General features: G+C 31.7%; 1 protein-coding gene across 5 annotated transcripts in view; it reads right to left on the bottom strand.

The window, feature by feature from the left end:
* Positions 1 to 21159, bottom strand: part of LOC129228378 (adhesion G protein-coupled receptor L1-like) — a 339788-nt gene that overhangs the window by 119122 nt on the left and 199507 nt on the right. For 4 of the 5 annotated variants that reach the window (XM_054863058.1, XM_054863065.1, XM_054863081.1 and 1 more), the window contains exons 7-8: positions 12090 to 12193; positions 3082 to 3288 (exon numbers count right to left, since the gene is read on the bottom strand). In XM_054863058.1, the coding sequence (XP_054719033.1) occupies positions 3082 to 3288; positions 12090 to 12193 (311 nt within the window). The remainder of the gene's footprint in view (positions 1 to 3081; positions 3289 to 12089; positions 12194 to 21159) is intronic. The other variant, XM_054863073.1, reaches the window with a different exon arrangement.

A 21159-nucleotide genomic window follows, 5' to 3' on the forward strand; every position in this document is an offset into this window, starting at 1 on the left:
CCTCAAAAAGTGTCACACATCATCTTTCACTATCTCCTCCCTCATTTGTCACATGATTTTTAACAAGAGTATTTTTTTTTAACAAATGCGTGATGTCGCACGTCTTGTTAACCCCCCCCCCCCCTCCCCCTTGTCACAAATTATCACAACTTCCTGAAACTCCCTAGCCATCTGAAAGCGTGACATAATTTATGGATACCCGCAATGCTATTAGAGAAGAGGAATCACTTTTTCGTCCATCACGTTAAAGGAAAGAAAAAAACAATAATTAAGTAGTTAATTTTTCTGTGGAAGAATATCTAGCGTAAATTTAACTTTAAGACACTAAGAAAGAACAACTTGATTGTTTTATATAGATAGATAAAGCAGCTTAACAACCTTACATATACTATGTACTTGAGGTTACAATTGGAACTACAGCTATCCAGCCTTAATATCCAAAACAAAAGATGTAAAAAAAATATATTTTTTTTTAATTTTTGTTTTTTTAGATATTTTTCTGAATTGAAAGACTTGATGAGGAAAAAACAGATATATAAGATTCAGTTTTTTAACCATGGTAAAAACTAAAATAAGTAACAAACATATCGTCGCATCAGAGCAAGAGTAAGACATCTAATCCCAGTAATAACACTACGATATCTTACTGTTGCTCTGAGGCGACGATATGAGCTATTAAAAATTAAAGTAGCAATTCGGATTAAAATTGGAAAGATGATTTAAAGAAATCTCCGGACATGTTTTTCAATTAAAAGGAAATAAAATAGCAAACAGCTCCATTTATATTCAAATTGTCAAGAATAAAATAATTACTTCTGCTCTTTGATAAACTTTGCTCAAGCCATTCTCTATAATGATAACGGCGATTCAAATGATTCTAATTGTTTGTAGACATAAAAACCATCAACATATAACTCCCGATAACAAATTAAAAAAAATAATAAAGAAAAAATAATAATAGTTTTAAGAGCAGAAGACAAAATTGAATGACCAATTCCTCATTAGTAAAAGATCACAGCTTTGTCCCTTTGCATGTCTTGTTTGTTCCCTCGACAGCTACTCTTCCGAAACTTGGAAATACTCGTTAGATAAGTGATTCGTTAGGCACTGTCTCGTTAGATGTTGGGTTCACTAATTGGACGTTGATATAAGAGATCTTTCGGACAGAAACACTGAGGGAGAATAACTTAAGACTGGAAAAAATAGCCCACATTGGATTCTCGAAAATAAAAAAAAGGGACATTTTATTCAGCTGCTAGTTGACAAAACCAAAAAATAGCTACCTGATGTTATTTATATATATATGTATATATATATATATATATATATATATATATATATATATATATATATATATATATATATATATATATATATATATATATATATATATATATATATATATATATATATATGTATATATATATATATATATATATATATATATATATATATATATATATATATATATATATATATATATATATATATATATATATATATATATATATATATATATATATATATATATATATACGAAGTATTAAAATATAAATGCAGAAAATCTATTTGAAAACTGCAACTTTTTTTAAACACAGTTTTTTTTTACTACAGCAAGGCAGGTCAGAAAACAATCATCTAGTCATCACAACACAACTCAAAAGGCGCCAGAAGCAGTACTTAGAAGCTGGTAATTAACATAGTAAAACATATTGCAATATAATACATGGAAAGATTTTTGGGGGTTATTCTTCAATATTTTCAATCTTCCCATGCATTATTTTTTTATGATTTTTTTTTCTATGTTTGACTGTTCCAGGCCAACGCTGTTTAACTAATCAAGAAGAACACACTTACTGAAAATATTTGTTCTAAAAAGAAGTCAAGATTCTAAAGAAGCTGTGGATAACGTAATTATACCGCATTGAGAGTGAATAGAACACCTTTTGCCATAAAAGCTATAAAAGTCATTAAAGGTAGCGGTTGACCACGTGTTAATTACTTCTAAGTTCTTTCACTGTTTTAAGTTCTATTGCCTTTAAGGCGTGAAAAGAAAATAACTCGAAGGTAAAATTTTAATTAGTGACTCAAGAAAACAAACTTTAAAATCAGAGTAGTTTTTTTCCCCTCTTTGTTCCTCACTTTCTTCTTTTTTCCCCAGTTTTAATCTTAAGAGTAATTTAGAAAGACTAATTGAAAAAATGCATTATATTAAAACATCTTATTAAATTTAAATGAATAGAATTCAATTAAAATTAAGATGAACAGAATAAATGACAGCCAGGACAATGTTAAGCATGCATGGTTTCTTAAATATTCCTTAAAATATTAATAAGAAATGAATGTACTTGGGGGAAAACAAATTATTGCAAATCATGGAAGTTTGTGGATTTAAGGAATGAAAAAGGTGAGATAAAAATTTTCTCTCACATGAGGCTTAAGCAAAGCTAAGCTATTTTTGCATTTAGAAACAAAATTAAAACAGTACAAGAGTATGAGAATTTACGCTTTCAAGCACACTTCTTAAGAGTGTAATGTTGAATTAAACATTTTAAAAGTATTTTTGAAAGTCATTTCTATTGTTTTTTTTTGGGGGGGGGGGACTTAGACCAATTGAATATTTAATTTATTCGTATCTTCAGGAGCGGATATAGGGGGAGGGTCATAGGGGTAGTGATCCCCTCCCCTCCAAAAAAAATCCGTCGACACCATTATACACACATATTGTGTTCAAATAATTTATGAATAAAATGTAAACTATTGCAGTAATCTTTTAACTTCATTAAAAAATTAAAGTAGTCATTTGAAAAACTATTTCTTTTCATTGCTTATGAAATTAATGAGTAACGTGCATTATTCTTGGCAGATTTGGTGCTTTTTTTTTTTTTTTTTTTGACACCCTTTAATGTATTTTCACGTTGCATAATATAAACCACTTTTTAAGGAAACTGATGAAAATGCTTTAATCAAACTGTGCGGTTGCTTCATGATTTTGTTGTGATAATAACTAAAATATAAAAAAATATAGGACACTTATGGTGCAACTGACTATTACATCGATTATGTCCAAGACGTATTTACTTTCTTCTCACTCACCTCAAGAAGCGCAAGCAACAGTCTCTGTCTCTGCTGAGGGTCGTCCATAACTCTTGTCCTTTCGGCCATTTCGCCCACTAATCTGTGCAAAATGTCTGCCGTGTGCACTATATCCCCAGCCATCAACGCCTTTGTTCGCGTCAAAACAGCCAACTCAGCAGCTAATGATGTAATGGGATCACCTCGAGATATCTGCAAGAGACAAAAATGATTATTTATATGTAAATGCCAAGTAGAGAAGGAGAAAACTTGGAGCTGCAGTACTGAATCGAGAGTTAACCAATAAATTACTGAAATTAGGAATTAGTTTTTTTTTTTTTTTTTTTTACAACAACTTCCAAAATAAAAAAAAAATTATAAGAATCTTACCCTTTCCATTTTACTTTCTTCTATATCTAATATATAGAAATAAGTATTGCATTCGTGCAAATTTTCGAATTTCAAATTTTGACAGATTCAAACGTTTTAAGGTGTGCTGAGTCCATTTCGACCGTTTTTGGAAAATGTCTGTCTGTCTGTCTGTCTGTGTATGTGTCACGTATTTGTGTAAACAGTTTTTTGTGGCCGCTCTACAACAAAAACTACCGCATGAAACCGAACGAAATTTGGTACACATATGTATCGCTATGTGAATTTGCGCCCATTGGTTTTTGGCGTGAATTCCTCCAAGGCGGATGGAGCAATGGGACGTTTCTTGAGTTGTGCGTGCCTGCTACTCCCCAAGAAGTAACTGGCGGAATCAAGCAAAATTTGGTGCATATGTTGCCTTTAACAAGTACAGGAGCTGATTCAATTTTGGTGTCAATAGCTCATACAGGGGTTGAGCTGTAGAACGTTTTTTGTCGTCAATTGTGACTGCTGCATCTCAAGAAACAATGAACGGAATCAAACAAAAATTTATCGACAAGTAGCTCTTACAGGGTATAAGAGCTGATTCTATTTTGACGTCAACAGCTAAAAAGGAGCTGGCGCATATGAACATTCTTTTTTTTTCCATTGTGAGAGCCATATCTCAAGAAGTAATGCTACGTTCTGGATGAAGTTTGGAATAAATGTGAATCCATATGTAAACAGGCGTTGGTTCAATTTTGGCACCAATTACTCCGTGGGGGGTTGATTTTTTTTTTCTTTTTTGTGAATAAAAATAGCTTTATAATTACAACAATAAGAAAGATAAATCGTAATGGACTGTCGTCTGCGTATTTCGCGTGATTTTAACTTTCGGAAAATAACCAGAAAATTGCAATGATTTAAATTTTTTAACTGTAGCCATCTTGTGTTTGTTGACAAATAAATGTATGTAATTATTTTAAGCAAATCTTTTAAAATAATTTTCAATTTTCATTCTTTACTTTGCTTTGGAGATAAATCGGAAATTGGGATGGTCGTCAAGTTTTGGCGTGTGTAATTTTGTTTTTCTTGGGAATATTGTTTCCTCGTCGAGCATGGGGAGGAATCAGATTTATAAGAAAGATATAGAAGAAAGTTTCGTGATGGCCACAACATACTAGTTCCCAATGGACCTACAAAGAGCAATTTTTATTGCAAAATTTAGAACAATTACTGGACATGACTTTTTATCCAGACACTTTCATCGTATCGGTGTAGCCAACAATAGTAATTGTCCATTGTGTTATTCGGACGAAACTAAGAGTCTTTTACTTATGACGAATTGCTCAGCATTAATTAGTTTTATGAATTTTACTCCTGACAACTTTACCAAGGCTGAATTTTTTTGGGCTTCTAGAAGGCGTACGGCAGATAACACTACAGGCTATTTTGCGTAGGATTTAAAAAAAAAATTTTTTCTCTGGTATTTTAAAAATTATGATTAAGACTTACTCTCTCTCGTATTTTTACTCATTTGCTGAAAAATGTTCTGCGCAACAATAAACTCAAACATTCGTGACCGATAGGTCATTTTTGAACATTCCAACATCACGCCACGCAATCCTCAGCAGTATCAATTAGAACCCGAAATAGCTCAAGTAATTCATTCGAAAACTTTTTAAAAAGTCATATCCGTTCCAAAGATATCCCCTTGTTATTATTCAAAAACAAGTACACACGCACACGCAAATGCCGAGAATCAGCCGGTGCCATCAACAAACAGAACAAATCGGAGCGCGTGGCGGGGCGTCAACGCATTCATAAAAGTGGGCCGATTGGTACACACACCCTTATTCATAGATGATTCTTCCGCCAGCACCCAACTTAACCCAAACTTGGGAGAAAAGCGAGTGAAGGTTTTCCAATTAGGGGGCGATGTTGTTTAATCGGGTAAAATGCTCTCGGATGAGCCCGCGATTATCTGACATTCCTTCCATCAATCTTCATAGCTCCGTAATTAAATGCTAATCTTAATGAGGTGTTCTCTCCTCCCTGGGGCTCTATTTGGGCACCGTGCGTGATTTTAGCGAATGTACTCCCCCCAAGACGCTGCGCTAGACAGGGTGGATCAGGGCAGGTAATCTACTCTTTCGAGAGTTCTGATGCACCACCGATTGCTGGAATATGCCCACGACGCGTCTTATGGTTTGTTGGTTAATGGAGGAGTGATAGGGTGGAGTTGCCACATATCCAAATATGTTTGCCTGGCATTCAAAACCATTAATGACGCGAGGGATTATGGGGGAAAGTACTGGTATATAATGAGAAGAATGAGAATACACTAGATAAGCAAATTGTAGATTTAAATTTGGCAATGCTAAGAGAAGGATAGGTAAATATGGAAATATTGTGGCGTGTGAAGATAATGTATTTAGAACAGTGGTTTTCAACCTTTTTAATGTTTTTTCCCAAAAAGCGGGTAATTTATTAACAATAACCCCCAAAACGTTTATTCAAAAAATTAATTGTATTTTTTTCCCTTAAATTATGAAAATTAATAATGATCCAATCATGCGCTTATTTTACTCCTCGGTAAAACCCGCTTTACCCCGTTTGGAGTATTTACCCCCAGCTTGGGAACGGCTGATTTAGAAGTTAATAGAGTAAATCTAGCAAACATTGAAAATGCTTTTTTCCTGTCTGAAATTAAAACAGATATGGAATGGGAATTAAAGGGCTATGGAAGCATTTCTTATCTTTAACTTTCAGAAGAAACGAAACTTTTTTTCATTCCTTTTTACTGCGGCTGCACAAAGATTAAAATATTTTGTCATTCTTGATTGTTTTACAATGCAAATATTTGCAAAATAAATGGAAAACAGTTTTTTAAATGAAATTTCTATATTTGCTGTGGATACAATTTTTTTCAAATAATCAGAAAAATATTCAATATTGATCGATCTCAGAGAATCTAAAACAAATGGTGATTTAAAAGGGAAAATTATTAAGGGCATGAAGATAATCATAGCAATAAAAATAAATGTCCATAAACTAAACATAAATAAATAAAGTAAAGCATTTACATCAATTGCTGAACAAATGGCCAAAAGGAAACGAAATATTAGCAGAAAAATAAATCACTGAAAGAAAAGTAGGAAGTGATTATTGATCCACCAATAATTTTCTGAACTTGAAATATTAAAATTTCACATTCACTACTTCTGAATACATTTTAACGTTCTGAATACATGTTCGTTCACCAAGGGAAGCAAAGGAATGAAACAAAGACTGCAGAGCGTAATAATAATAAAACGAGGAGAGTGACTTGAGTTCTGCTATTTTCCTTTCAAATAACATGGTATTACACAAGCACCGAAAAAAGAAAAAGAATTACGACAAAAAGGAACTTACGTTCTTTCACACAAAAGAACACAGTGCGAACATTTGGGGGGTAAGAAGGAAAATCCTTGCCTTCTATCCTCTTCAGAATCGTAATTTCCTCCAGGAACTAAAGCTGTTTTGAAGTACTTTCCAATATTCGCACAAAAGAACAAATTTCTGACGACGGCGTTATGACTATGCTCGGGGCACGTGCCCCTTCTGATGATTGCTTCGAGGGGTGTCTCCCCAGGGGGCGCCGCGTAGAAAAATATAAAAGTGGTAGGGGTAAAAGTCGCGGGATATCCCCAAAATCGGTATAGTACATATAGAAAGTCATAAAACTCGCTTGTAAGTGTCATTTGGTGGGAATAGAGGAAAGGGCGAACGGGGGTTTAATATCGGCAGGCGAGATATCGATTTTTTTTCTTTTACAGCGCGAGTTGAAAATCGATATTATTGAGCGTTTTTCACGTGAAAGTTAGGAAGTGTGAGAAATAAAATCCGTTGAGTCACAATCAGAAAAATCGAAGTAAAAAAATGCATTAATAATAGAAAATAAAAAGCTTGACCATTTCTTCAAGCAGGTATTTTTATTTATTTATTTTTTTTTTTTTTCATTTTTGAACAATAAAGGGAAAAAAAATAGTTAGAGAAGCTGCATATTTTACATTGATTAATTTTGAAACTCGCGCAGTTCTATGTGCGTAAGATAAAAACAAATAAAAATCCAGAATCTGGCGGCTTAGAAACAAATTAATACACTAAAATCCCGTTACAACGAACTTCAGTGGACTCAAATTTTGTTCGTTGTAAAGGAAAATTAACTGTAGTAGAGTTTGAACTATGCAAAGGCAATTAAAAGGGGATTAAACATTTAATCGTTAAAGCGGATATTTCGTTGTATTGGTATTCTCTGCAGTGATATTTTACTGCATAACAGCATTAGAGTTGGAAATTTTCTAAAACCCAAAACCTTGTATCATCATCATTTTTTGTTTCAATTTGTTCTTACATACTATGCAATGGTATTACTAAAACGCCTTTGTAAATAAAAAGTTTTTCAAAAAAAGAAAAAATACCAATTCGCTCTTCAGATATGCACTATAAAAAGCTACTACAGTTTGAAACAAAATTTTAAGCTTTTATAGTTTAATTGGCTAAAGGGAAAAAATATCGAATTTAATGTTATTGTCAAATGGGGTTGTTTCCTTCAGTCAAAAGTATACTACTTTAAGTCACTGAAATTGATAGAATGAGTGAAAAAAAAATAACATGGACCCAGAAAATACTTTCATTTTCTCAACAGTTATTTTTTAAAAAATTTTTTTAAATGTCTGACTTCGAAAACAAGGCGTGGTCTTTATGACGTCACAAATAATGCAATTTGGCGCATCTTTCTACAGCGTTCCCACGCTATGATAATCAAGAAGTGAATTAAACATTGCGCTCTACGCTTGCTATCAACCATATCGTTGCCAATACACGTGAGTAAAGATGTGAATTAAATACTTTTTTCCGTGAATGGCAACATTGAATGGCATTTCATCATTTGTGATGTCACACGACAGAAGCGTAAGCAATGAAAGCACACCGATTTAAGTAACTTTCTAAAGATATTAAACTTAAATATATTATTTAAAAAATGGTCAGATCCTATGTTTTTAAACATGCTCTTTCAGAAAAAAAAAATACTTTTAAAATTTTGCAAACGACTCCCATTGCCACCATGAAAGGAGTCAATTTCAATAAACAACACCATTAGTTTCAAGGAATATAAAAATATGACGTTCAATTAACAAATCAAATGTGCACAAAACTCTTCAATCAACATAGATTTCAAATGTACGAAAACGTAACAATATTGACTAAATAAAATGATGTAAATTATTTCTCTTCTGTCAGAAGATAAAACAGAACCTGCTTTTTTTTAAATGAAGTTAAAAGTGTATATTTTGTCTTTTGAAGTGCTTGTACTACAAGTACAGCTCATGATTGGAGAAACGATCCCAAAGAAAATTCGAATGATGAAGAAATTTAAATTGAATAAAATGACACAAAAAAAGAAATGTCAGCAATCACCATGATAGTTCAACTGAAGAATCGTTTTAACTTCGACTTCAACTCCCGTGCACTTTTTCTTTGTTGAAAATCGCAGCGAAATTAGAAAAAAGAAATAAAAGAGAGAAGATGATAGCGAGAAGAAATATTTTTATCTTCGCCTATGCAATTTGAAGAAAGAATCCATACATAAAAAATAAAAGTAAATTTAAAAAGAAGACACTATTAAAAAAGTAATGAAAGAAGAATCAATAATCAAAAAGATAAACATTACCGTCTTCTGAAAAGAAAGATTTAATCGTCTTGAAAGGGAATGAATTAAATTTATCGCTGAGTGAACAGTTTTTATCAGATTAGGAAATAACGATAAAATCTAAAAGTTTTACAAAATTGTGGGCTTGCTAGGATAAGAAATGGTACTGCCTTTAGATAATAAACGATTACCGTAAGTTACTGTTGAACAAAACGTATTGTTTTCGTACATTCTTCCCCAGTTTTTGATTGTACATTTGTGAAACGAAAATACGAGTATTGAACACACTTAAAAGGTATTACTATCCATACCATTTTGTGATAATAAATAAAAAGGCAAGAAGTAATGTTTTCAGAACGCGAAGGTATTATATGTATTTAAATGACTTATTTGATTCAAATTGAGTTTAAAAGGTTTAATTCAGAAAATAATTTTAAAGGAACAAAATAACTTTTAGAATTTGTTATGAAACAAGATATAACGAAAGGAAAATGCTATGAGTATAAAAAGTGCATTCCAAATTTCCGAAATTTTCCACTTTGTGAATGAAAAGGCTTTCTTATTGTGAACGTATATTAAATTTCCAACTTTTTGTAACGAACATTTTTGGAAAGATGTTTTCTAATGCCCCTAAGTTTTGTCAAAAATTCCTGATATTCTATCATTTTTTTGTATTTCAAGTAGCTTTGTTTTAGCCCTGGCTTAGGGGTGGTAATTAACTGCTACAATTACTGTGTTTAAACAGTCATAATATTTTCGGTTCTAGCAACAGCATATAAAAAACGCGATTATTTTTTCCTGATCTGAAATTTAATCACTGCCACAGCACAGTTGTGCACCAAAGGGGTTGTTTTTAACATGTATTTACGAAAATGGAATTTTATACATAAATGTAAAGACCATTATGCCCCCCCCCACCCCCCGAAAAAAAGAGATTCAATATTCATGTTTAAAATTCATTCACAAAGTTTCGAAAATTACTGAACTTGTTACTGTAGCAAAAAACTACAAAGGTTCAAGCACCTCGTAAAATACTAAGAAGTGAAATAAAGGAGCAATAAACGATGCTTTCTCTTCAATGCGGTTGTTTCCTTCAGTCAAAAGTACTATTTTTAGTCACTGAAATTGATAATGAGTAAAAAAAATAACATGAACCCAGAAAATACTTTTATTTTTCCAACAGTTGTTTTTTAATTAATTTTTTAAAATGTCCGATTTTGAAAACAAGGCGTGGTCTTTATTATGACGTCACAAATGATGCAACTTTTAAAATCTTTCTACCACGTTTCCTCGTTATGATAATCAAGAAGTGAATTAAACATTGCGCTCTACACTTGCTATCAACCATATCGTTGCCAATACACGTGAGTAAAGATGTGAATTAAATATTTTTCTCCGTGAATGGCAACACTGAATGGCATTTCATCATTTATGATGTCATACGACAGAAACGTAAACAATGAAAGCGCACCGATTTAAGTTTTTTTTTTTTTTTTTTGAAAATATTAAACTTGATTAATTATTTAAAAAATGGTCAGATCCTATATTTTTCAGCATACTCTTTCAGAAAAAAATATTTTTAAAATTTAGGAAACTACCCCATTCAAACGCAAATACAGTGGTGGACCGCATGGATAAAGCCCGCCTTAACTTGATTAAACATAGCTTACAACTGCGTTTTCGAAACTTCAACCTTAATAATTCATCAAGAGTGAATCTCAGATTCTCTTTTTACCGATTATTACTTATGACTTCATATTTCCGGTTTATGTCACATATATTATGATAATGAACTCCTTCAAAACAGCAGCTGAATCCGCCCTTGCATCAACTGACATTTTAAGTAACTAGCCCCCTCCCCCCCCAAACTTTTCCAGCAACTTACTCGCATCGCAAAGGCAATTAATACACAAAACTAATTATTTTGTAGCAAGTAATTTTAAATTTAAGCGTAAAAGACAATTTCAAAAATATCAGAACTTTCCTAGTCCTATAATTTTCTCTTCTAATGCTTAACAGAACTAATGCTTCAGTGGGACTAAGAGCAAGCGAAACACGAGTTCGAATACCAAAGAACGCAGCTAATTAGAACGTATAAGACTTTACAGTTCCAAATTTTACACCATTTAAAATAATAAATATTTGTTGTTGCAATGTTATATTTCAAAGTAACTGACGAATTGTTCAGAGGAAAAAATTAAAAACAATTGTTTAAAATATATTGGGCATTGCAAATGAAAATTATAAATGGTAATATCAAACAGAAAAGCTTCTTAAAAAAAAAGATTTAAAAAAAAAAGGTTTAGTAGCTTTTAAATTCTAAAAAAATATTTTTCCTTTATAAAATAAAATAAAAGTGCACTTAGAAAACAAACATTGATAAATGCAAAGTGTTAAGAAAATATGATAAAAATATGAAATATGTTATTGAAATGCAAATACAATGATAATAATATAAATGAATTTGTTATTTCTAGCGTATAACTTGTACAGTGTAATCCAAAAACGAAATTAACCACAAAACACTGACTGGGAAAATTGATATGCGAATTGGCGATACATTTTCAATGAACAATTAAAATTTAAGTTACTGCAGTGATAAAAAAAATTCTGAAAAAATGATTTTTAAGCAGTTGTTCGAAATGTTTAAATATATATACATATACATGGATTTGTGACAAACATTTAAATGAAAAAAAAACACATTATTCTAAATACACAGAATAAAAAATAAATAAACCTTTTTTTAAACTTTTTTTTATATTTTTTATCTGGAAATAAAATGATGCATATGTTTATGAACATGGCTGCAGGTCAGTTATTTTAAATTTGATTTTGAACAAAAAAAACTTTTCTTCATAAAAAAAATGATGCTTAACTTCAACATTTTGTGTTTTTGGTTGTATTTGCATTTTTAAAAAAGTGAAATAGTGGAAACATAGACGTATTAAATTATAAATAATTCACTTACTCTAGAGAGAATGTTATTCACCCACGACGATGTGCAGTCGCTAAAATCTGGTGCTTCCGGAACCCACTGCACATTCACTGCATCGCAACGCCACTTTACTCTCCCTAAAAAAATATAATAAAAAATCATTTGAAGACATTGTAATTTTTACATGAAATTCAGTTTCATTTCAAAGCAGTTTAAATAACTCTTGGTTTTAGAATCATTAATACAATTTGATTCTCAGTAAAAAATATTCGATGAATGGCCGAAATATTCCTGTATGTCTAAAATGCGATCGGTAAACTAAATGATCAATTAATTAAGATTTGCCAAAAGTACGTCCGATTTTTCAACCCTCATACTACAGCGGCAAGGTGTCACTGTACATTTGTTTTCATTGCTCAAACACTTCTCGTTCGGAAAAGCTACCTTGCAGGAAGAAGCGGGATTCCCGAGCAACAATGGAAAGCATTAAGCTCGAAACGTTTGTAACGCTGTTAGTTTTTAAATGTGATATATATATATATATATATATATATATATATATATATATATATATATATATATATATATATATATATATATATATATATATATATATTGATGATACATATATATATATCAATGATATATATATGTGTGTGTGTGTGTGCCCTATACAAATCCAGTTTACGTGGGATCTCGAATTAATTTGGCAGGGAGGTAATTGGGCACCCGAGAAGGAACGTAGGGGGGTTCGAATTTCAATTTTTGGACGCGAAAATGGCGTTTTTCTATAATATGAGGGTGAAAAAATGCTCGCGAAAATTAGAATAAAATATCCATGGAAACCATTGATTTTTCTGCATCAGGTAAAATTTGTTTCAATACTTCAAGGTAATTAGAACGTGAATTAAAACTGTTTTTAACTAATCACGTGCTAAAATGTAGGCAAGCCTTAAATTAGAAATCCATTGTTGATCACGGTCATTGTTGAATATTGCTTTTATTAAAATGTGTAGCGTGAAGAAATTCATTGAGTAAAAAGATCTGTTGCCATCTTTTTTCTCGAATATGTACAAATAAAATTTTGCCTTTTGTTTTGAAACTTTCCCTGTAATTAAGGGATTTAATTTTTTTGCCTTTTTTGTTATTTTAGAGCACAATTTGCCGGGAAATTTTCCAGATTTTTTTCTTTTTTTTCTTTTCTCGTTCATACCGGGTTGTTGAAGACGCGTCAATTGATATGCATTTTATTTTCGAGGTTGGACGCAGCTATTGTAATATTTTAATAAAACATCACAGGCGTCCCTCGTCCTTGTACAACACGGTTTCGATATTACAAGGTACAAAACTGGAATTTAATGTTACATGGCTTTGAAAAAAAAAGGCGTATTTAAAAGGTTGTATTTTATTTTTGTTCAATACACTATTAAAAAAACTATTTATAAGAAAGTCTCGTATAACACAGTTTCGATATTACACGGTACAATCTAATTGTGTTATACGAGGGACACCTGTATATAATTTCAAAAATCTATAAATGAAAAGAAAAGATTATTATTGTCAAAAAAGATTAAGAACACACGAAATTATGAATTTTATTTATTCTTGTTTTTTTTCTGATACGAAAAAGGAAAAATTCTTGTTCGTTCAATGAGTAACATTACTGAAATACAAATCTTAAAAGTTTATAAACATTAGTATTTATATCTTTAACAACCATTCTATAACCATTCGTATACTTCAAAGTGCTTTCAGCTATACATTTTTGTTTTTACTGTGGTACATTAAATATACACTTATATCGGGAAAGAATACTCCTTGCGGATGGAAAAGATGTAAAAATAATAATTATCAATACTTTTTTATGCTTTAAACTTAATTGTACAATAGCTAGTCATACATAGTGATGTGGATCGGATAAATACTCAGCGGGTAGGTAAATATTTTTTGGGTATTTACCCAAGACCTGGGTAAATACCCAAAAACGTCGTATTTTACAAAAAAAAAAATGCAAAAATTGAATGAGTTTTTTTTAAAAAAAAATCTAAATATGAAATAATTGGTAAAACTGATACATACATATGTATTACACAGTTTATAATATTTTTTATTGAAAGACTTAATGAAGTTATGAAAGAAACATATCGTGAACCAAAGAATCTTTCTTTTCAATGTCATAGTTGGAGAAGATGTTTGGTTTTTTTTTTTTTTTTTTTTTTTTTTTTTTTGCAACCAGTTAAGTTTTTTACGTTTCGTAGAATGGCCTTTTATATCTGAAATTTGGCTATCAACATTGATTAGGCATATCCAACACATTTAATGTGAATATCATATTAGGTTGCTGATTTGTTTTACACAATAATTATTTAAACATGTGATCAAAGTACAAATTTAAGGGAAAAATTTATTGTTTTGTATATGGTTGGTTATACAGGGTGTTCCGTTTTAACTTGCAAAGACCTTTATTTTGGCAACCGTTAGTCCTACGTGCATACTTCCAATTGCAAAAATATTTAAAATCAGATGCGGAGTAAAGATATTGAAAGTTTGAAGCAAAAATAAAAATGAGTCAAAAACTACAAAATTTAACTTTTTATACAACTCTAGATCACCTAACTTAGAGAAATGATCTGCATCTAAAACTTACTGACACAAAAAATCTTGACATTTGTGCGATCAAAACTCAAGGAGATATTCCATTTGAAAGTTTTAAAGGACTATGCAGAAGATGAGATTAGAACTTATTACCCTTTCAGAAGAATGACAGGTTGGCAAAGTAAAAAACACAAGGTATTTACATTTTTCATCTCTATTCAAAAATTCATGCAAATGTTATGCCGTGATACGCAAAACACGCTGCAAAACCTCGAACAATTTGAAAAACCACACTCTGCACACATATAATTTTATATAAGCACTCATTAATTGCTATATTTTCTCCCAAAAGATGTTATTGACGGCAAATGTAAAGTGGTGTCACAAAACGCTGTGATTCATATCTTGGTGAATATTGGTCATACTAATGTCAAACTTTTTTTGTTGGAATTGTTTTTCAATGGATATTATTTCCCTAATTATATGTTAGAGGACCTAAGGCCCGTGTAAAAGTTAAAATTTGTATTTTTTTACTCATTTTTATTTTCACTTCAAATTTTCAATATCTTAACTATGCATCTAATTTCAAATATTTTCGCAATTGGAAGTATTCATCTAGGACTAACGGTTGCGAAAATAGAGGTCTTGAAGGTTAAAACAAAACACCCTGTATATATACATAGTGGAATACATACAGAAAAATATTTTAGTTGAATATAAATGTTTTGAAATAAATACCCGGGTAAATACCCATTTTAGGTATTTATCCGGGTATACACTCTGGGTATTTACCCCTAAAAATGAATACCCAGGTATTTTACATCACTAGTCATACATTAATAAAAAACAATAGTAAAAGCGTCAAACTTCATGAAGCGTTTTAACCCTTACAACGGTTTAGAAAAACGCTTTTAAAGCAAGAAAATGATTTTCGAAGCACCACGTCTTTTGAAACGGAAACGTACTCTTTCACACTGCTTAATGCCCAGAAAAGCAACTACCAGAACATAGTCCAGAAGAAATTTTATTAAACGCTCAAAAGTAGAAGTCTACTTAAAAGCACCATTTAAACAAACAGATGATTGACTTTTGTTTTCTCCAAATCTCGAAAAGTAAACTACTTAGCCATTCACAGAAACTCCGAATTAAAAGTAAAAAGTTTCTTACGCCCGCCTTTTAAAGACTAACGGGTGGGGGAAATTTTTAAGCACACAGTGAATGGGAAAGAATGATGCTCTTAATGAACAAGAACTACGCAGTGAGAATGCTTTAGAGCCTCTGTCCCTGATTTAGGATACAACCAGGGGAGAAAAAAGAAAAAAAAATTCTGCTGCATAAAAATTCGTACGATGTAGGTAAGTGTTCGCAAAAAATCAGTACTTCATCAAGCAACTTTTCAACCGTATCACGCAAGCAGTTCATTCACCAAAGAAAACTATATTCAGAAAAAGTTCAAACGAGAGTTACGCGGAGTCATTAGCATGCACGGCAAGCAGAGATATGTTGGAGGCAAGGGCTTTGATATAAGATTGTTTACTATAACTTGGAGGTTCGGATGGACGGATAAAGTATCAGGTGCTGCAGAACTTCACCCCAGAGATTCCCGAATTTGCATAATTGAATCCGCTTTCACAGCAGCGAACACTCCACTGTACTTTACGAATGTGGAATGACTCTTGTTTACATGTAATGCATGGAGCTATTAATGAAGGGATATTTTTCCATCCTAACGAGACAGAGCCCGCGGAAGTTCCCCGCGTTTAGGGAAAATGAGGCGCAGGAAGGGAAAATTATTATGTCGCTTATCCACTTTGTTGCATTTAACCACTATAACGCAATTTGGAAGTGTAAAACGACAGTACAGGTCGAAAAATAAAAGCTGGGGGAATGAAGAGTAGTTAATAAATGTACTGGAAAATAAATAGAACAATACATTTTACCAGCGGTATTGAAACAATACCGCCGACCGGTATTGATAAAAAAAAACATCTCGCTGAATAATTGTTAAACACATTTAACGTAATATTGGTAAATGTAAGACTTTAGTCACAATAATGATTTTTATTTGAAAACTATGATCAAAACCTCTCGGAATAATATTCGGTATAGCATAAAATCATCTATAACGATAATATTTTGAGATCCCCATGAATGTCCATGCAAAGGAATATCATTTGCACTACGATTTAACAATATTTCACAAAGTTTTTAACAAGGTTTAGAAGAACCAATACAGTTATCGCTATAGAGGGATGCATCGCTATATCGAGAAATCATTCATCTTTAATTTAAAGGACAGTGCTTGGCTAGTCTAACCTAAACTAGCCAGCTAACCGACTTTAACCTAGTTAAATGATATTTTTCTGAACAACGTCTGTTCTTTTTTTCTTCTGTAATGCTGACTCAGTTTCAAAAGAAGTAGAGAAAGTGGCCCAAAAACGGGCCACCACTTTCATTTTCTACCTACTGCTTCACGGCAAAGGAATAATTTTAGTGTCAATAACTCTTAAAAACATTTATGAAGGTGAGGTTAGGGTTCAAAAACCATTACACCAATTTTAAGTGTTTCAAAACTTCATGATTACGAAAAAAGGCAAAATCACGATTTTAAAGAGGTGGTCCAAAAACAGGCCACTTGAGGAAAATCTATTTTATCGCTTAAGAAATAAATAAAAAAGCATGAAATTTTAATTCGAAAATTTTATTAAATACCATGTTAGATATTTTTATAGAAAAAAAGATCATTTATTACTTTTTTTAGTTGCGAAAGTTACAAATGTAGTAATTTTTTTTTTCCCTCCCACGCACTTAGATGTCTAGCCTTGCAGCAGATAATCCACAATTCTCTTGTACTGTCATCTGAAAAAAATGTGTCGTAAAATATGCATACTACATTGCCATCATCAGATTTATAAAAAACATGAGACACGAACTCGTCATCCTTGTCGTTGCCATCAGGTAGGAAGATCAGTGTGATTTCTTTTCGAGACCAACTACTGTCGTTGGGATTTCCTCTTTGATTTGATGGCTTGATTTGAAGATTTTGGATGTTTTCTCTTTTCACGGACAACTGATTCCCCGCTAACAATTTTCCGACCGTTATTCAATGCATGCTCCACACTTTTCGCCAGATCGTCTTTAGTCGTGATCCTGTGTTGATGCAAGTCTTGGCGCTCTTGCGGCCACGATTGCTCTTTTTCTTTGCAATAGTGGGAATTGGAGGTATTTCATGTGGACTAATTTAAGTCATTACATTTTAAGTAAAAAATTTCAAGTATCGAAAACAGCGTGGTCTAAAAACAGATTACCAATGGTGCTTCAAAAGAGACCTAGCCCGTTTTTGAACCACCATTGGTAGCTTCGTTGTGAAAAAATTCTTCGAAACATTTCTTTTAAATATTGTTCATAATTTCGTAATGGAATAGTTATAGAGAAGTTTCTAAAACAAAAAAAAAGAAAAAAAAGGTTATAAAAAATAATTAAATAGCTTTAAGCCGTAATATAGCAAAATGTATTTTCAAAAATGAGTTCGAGTAAAATCTTAGCTCATATTAAGTGACTAAAGACAATTACAAAATATATTAATGATAACAGAATAAAAATGTCTACAAATAGCTTGAGAAATTTTGTATTTAACTCAAGCCTCTAAGTCAGCAAAAAAGTAAACTACATGGGTAAATTACATAAAAAGAGACACAAATACAAATAATGCTATTGAGACTTAAAACTCTAATAAAAGGAATACTTTAAAGAAATCCACCAAGCCTAAAGGAAAATTAACTACATACTTAAATTATATCGTAAGACACACATCTCTCTCTATACAATATAATAATGAGAAATTATTCTTCAAAATACTCCAAAAAAGGGACTAAGCCGGAAAATAAAAGTAAAGTACAAAGGCAAATCACATAGAATATATTCATTAATAATTTTAAGAATTAAAAGTAAAAAACTGTTCCGTAGAGAAAATATATATATATTTTTTAAAACGATTTCGGAAACTTAGACCTCTTAACGGATAAAAAGCAATCGAGTAAATTTCTTGGGAGCTATGTATTCTAGATAACAGAAAGAAACATCGTCCTCCGAGATTTAAGATAACTTCAGAAAACTGTGTACATGAGTCATCAAAATTTCGTCTTCAAAAAAGTTAAAGGGAACCCATTCAATAAAACCACTTTTATGTGTAAGGAAAACATTTTTTCTTGCGCCTCCAGAGACTAATAGAGACGCAGAAACTTCGATTAACACGCCTGATGTCAGCGAGGAAGGCTCTAAAGGATTGGTAAAAAAAATCCATTTATATTTTGAGTTACAATTTTAAAGCCACAAAAGGATTAATTGTGTTTGTACAAAGTTTTAAATCCTTTCTTCTCTGTTTTCCTGTTTCGTTCATTTTGTCTGAGTGTTTGCTTTTTTCTTGGGATTCCTCCCAAGAGAAGCGAGGATATCATCAATCGCTTCGCCACAGAAGCCTTGTCAAATGAGTAAATTGATTTCGTTCGCTGTTGCCATTATTCATTCCAGGCTCCAAAACACTAAATTAGATCATATTAGCAAACAATTATATTTCTCCGAGAGACTCGATAGTTGATTTATTTTACTCAGTTTTATAATCTTAAAAAAGAGAGAAGTTATTTACATTAAGATATTTATACATTGTTGTCACATTTTAAATATTTGACAGCACTACATTGCAAAGTTATGACTGATAATTATTTCTCTGTAGAATGTATTCATTAGCTTTGCGCATTAAATCTGTTTGAAATACATCACCTTTGCACTGTAAAATAAAACTTAAGATCGTGTTGTCTCTCCCTCTTAGAATTGTTTCGAAAAAGTCGTTCTTTTTTTCCTTTTTCAAACATGTAACAAAAAAAAAGTATGAAAGATAATTTAATATTATTTCTATTTCAATCTCCGTCAAATGTAAGACTCGGGGGGGGGGGGGAGTAAATACATCTAACTTATCATCAAGTCATTTAGCACTTAAAAGAACATGCGCACAACAGTGTAGTTATTTTATTAGCGATAACAATAAACCAAACTAGGGCCAAAACCGTTCTCGGTAACTTGTTCTATCTCCTTCTGTGTTGAAGAAACCATGTAATGGATTAGTTCAGAATATTGACTATACGGGTCACAGTGTCTAGGCAGTCACCTACCAAAATCCTTATTGCCGTAGGCTGGTAAACGGCAGTATCTTCAGATATGAGTTTTCAAGATATTTGAAGAAATGCATTATGGATTTGATACTGACAGCAGAAAAATATTGGAAATACGTTTTTTTTTTTTTTTTAAATTTTTTCAGCGTGAAACAAATTGGTAAACTTGGACAATAGATGGCAAAAAAACCAAAAAAATAAATAAATAAATAAATAAATGAAAAATTTGCAGTTACTGACATTTACCAGCCCACGGCAGCTTATCACATCTAGGGATTTTAAACTGCTAAATTTTTCTAAATGTATGGTTAAAAAAAAAGGCAACTGAATCTCTGTTTCAGAATTTTTTTGAATGAGTGAAAGTATTGAAAAGCTAATTTAAAATTGAAAACTTTTTCTTAAACTATTTTAATTCGTTCCACATTAATCGAGTCTGAATTAATAGCATTTTTTTTTTTTTTTTTTTTTTTTTTTTTTTGCTGTGTTAAATCAGCAAATGCCGTTCTTGATTGCTCTACGTACTGGGAAACACGTTGAGATTTTAAAGCACACAAATACACACCATACATATACAGAATAATATTTGTAATATATGTATACAAGTGCATAAAGGTGGTTTCCCAGTAAATCACATCAATTTGAAAATATTTATTCATTCTTTTATTATTAACCGTTTTATTTGCAACCATAATTTGACATTACATTGGCTATGTTTGAATGGGGAGGGGGCGTTAAGAGCAAATCCCAGCTCGCATCTTTCAGATACATTTATTTCGAAACCAGTTTTGTAAAAACAAAATAAATTCAGTAAAAATTTTCTTTTCTCACACACATTTGATAACAAATAACCAAAATTTATTATTTTTCCTAGGGAATAACTTTAACAAAATGAACGGAGAACTTCCATCACTTAAAATTTTATTTTTATTGTTTTCTTACGACTTGTGGAGCTCGCGTAAACAATTTACTCTACCAACAAACTTAAACGTTATTTCAATGGCAAATGAAAGAACTATTCCCTATTCTGCTCAAGAATCAAATCCACTCAACACTTCCACAACTTTTCCCAGCTTGATTGTGTTTGTAACAAAATGTCCCATACTTTTCTCCTTCCTGGTTTTTTAATTTTTTTTTCTTTTCCCTTACATCCCTTTTGAGACTTCACACTGTGTTTTTGCAGCAAGCAAATGGCGGGTGATTAGCGCTGGTTTCGTTACAATCCTCCGGAAGAATAGCGAAAACATGGAATTAATTTATTTTTTGGTTGTTGTCGATTTCTTTCTACTAACGCTAACGAAGAGAGATGCCCATTTGAAAAGTAGAGGTCTTGAAAGCCGGGA

This window comes from Uloborus diversus, chromosome 1 (genome assembly GCF_026930045.1).
Source record: "Uloborus diversus isolate 005 chromosome 1, Udiv.v.3.1, whole genome shotgun sequence".
Classification (NCBI taxonomy): Eukaryota; Metazoa; Arthropoda; class Arachnida; order Araneae; family Uloboridae; genus Uloborus; species Uloborus diversus.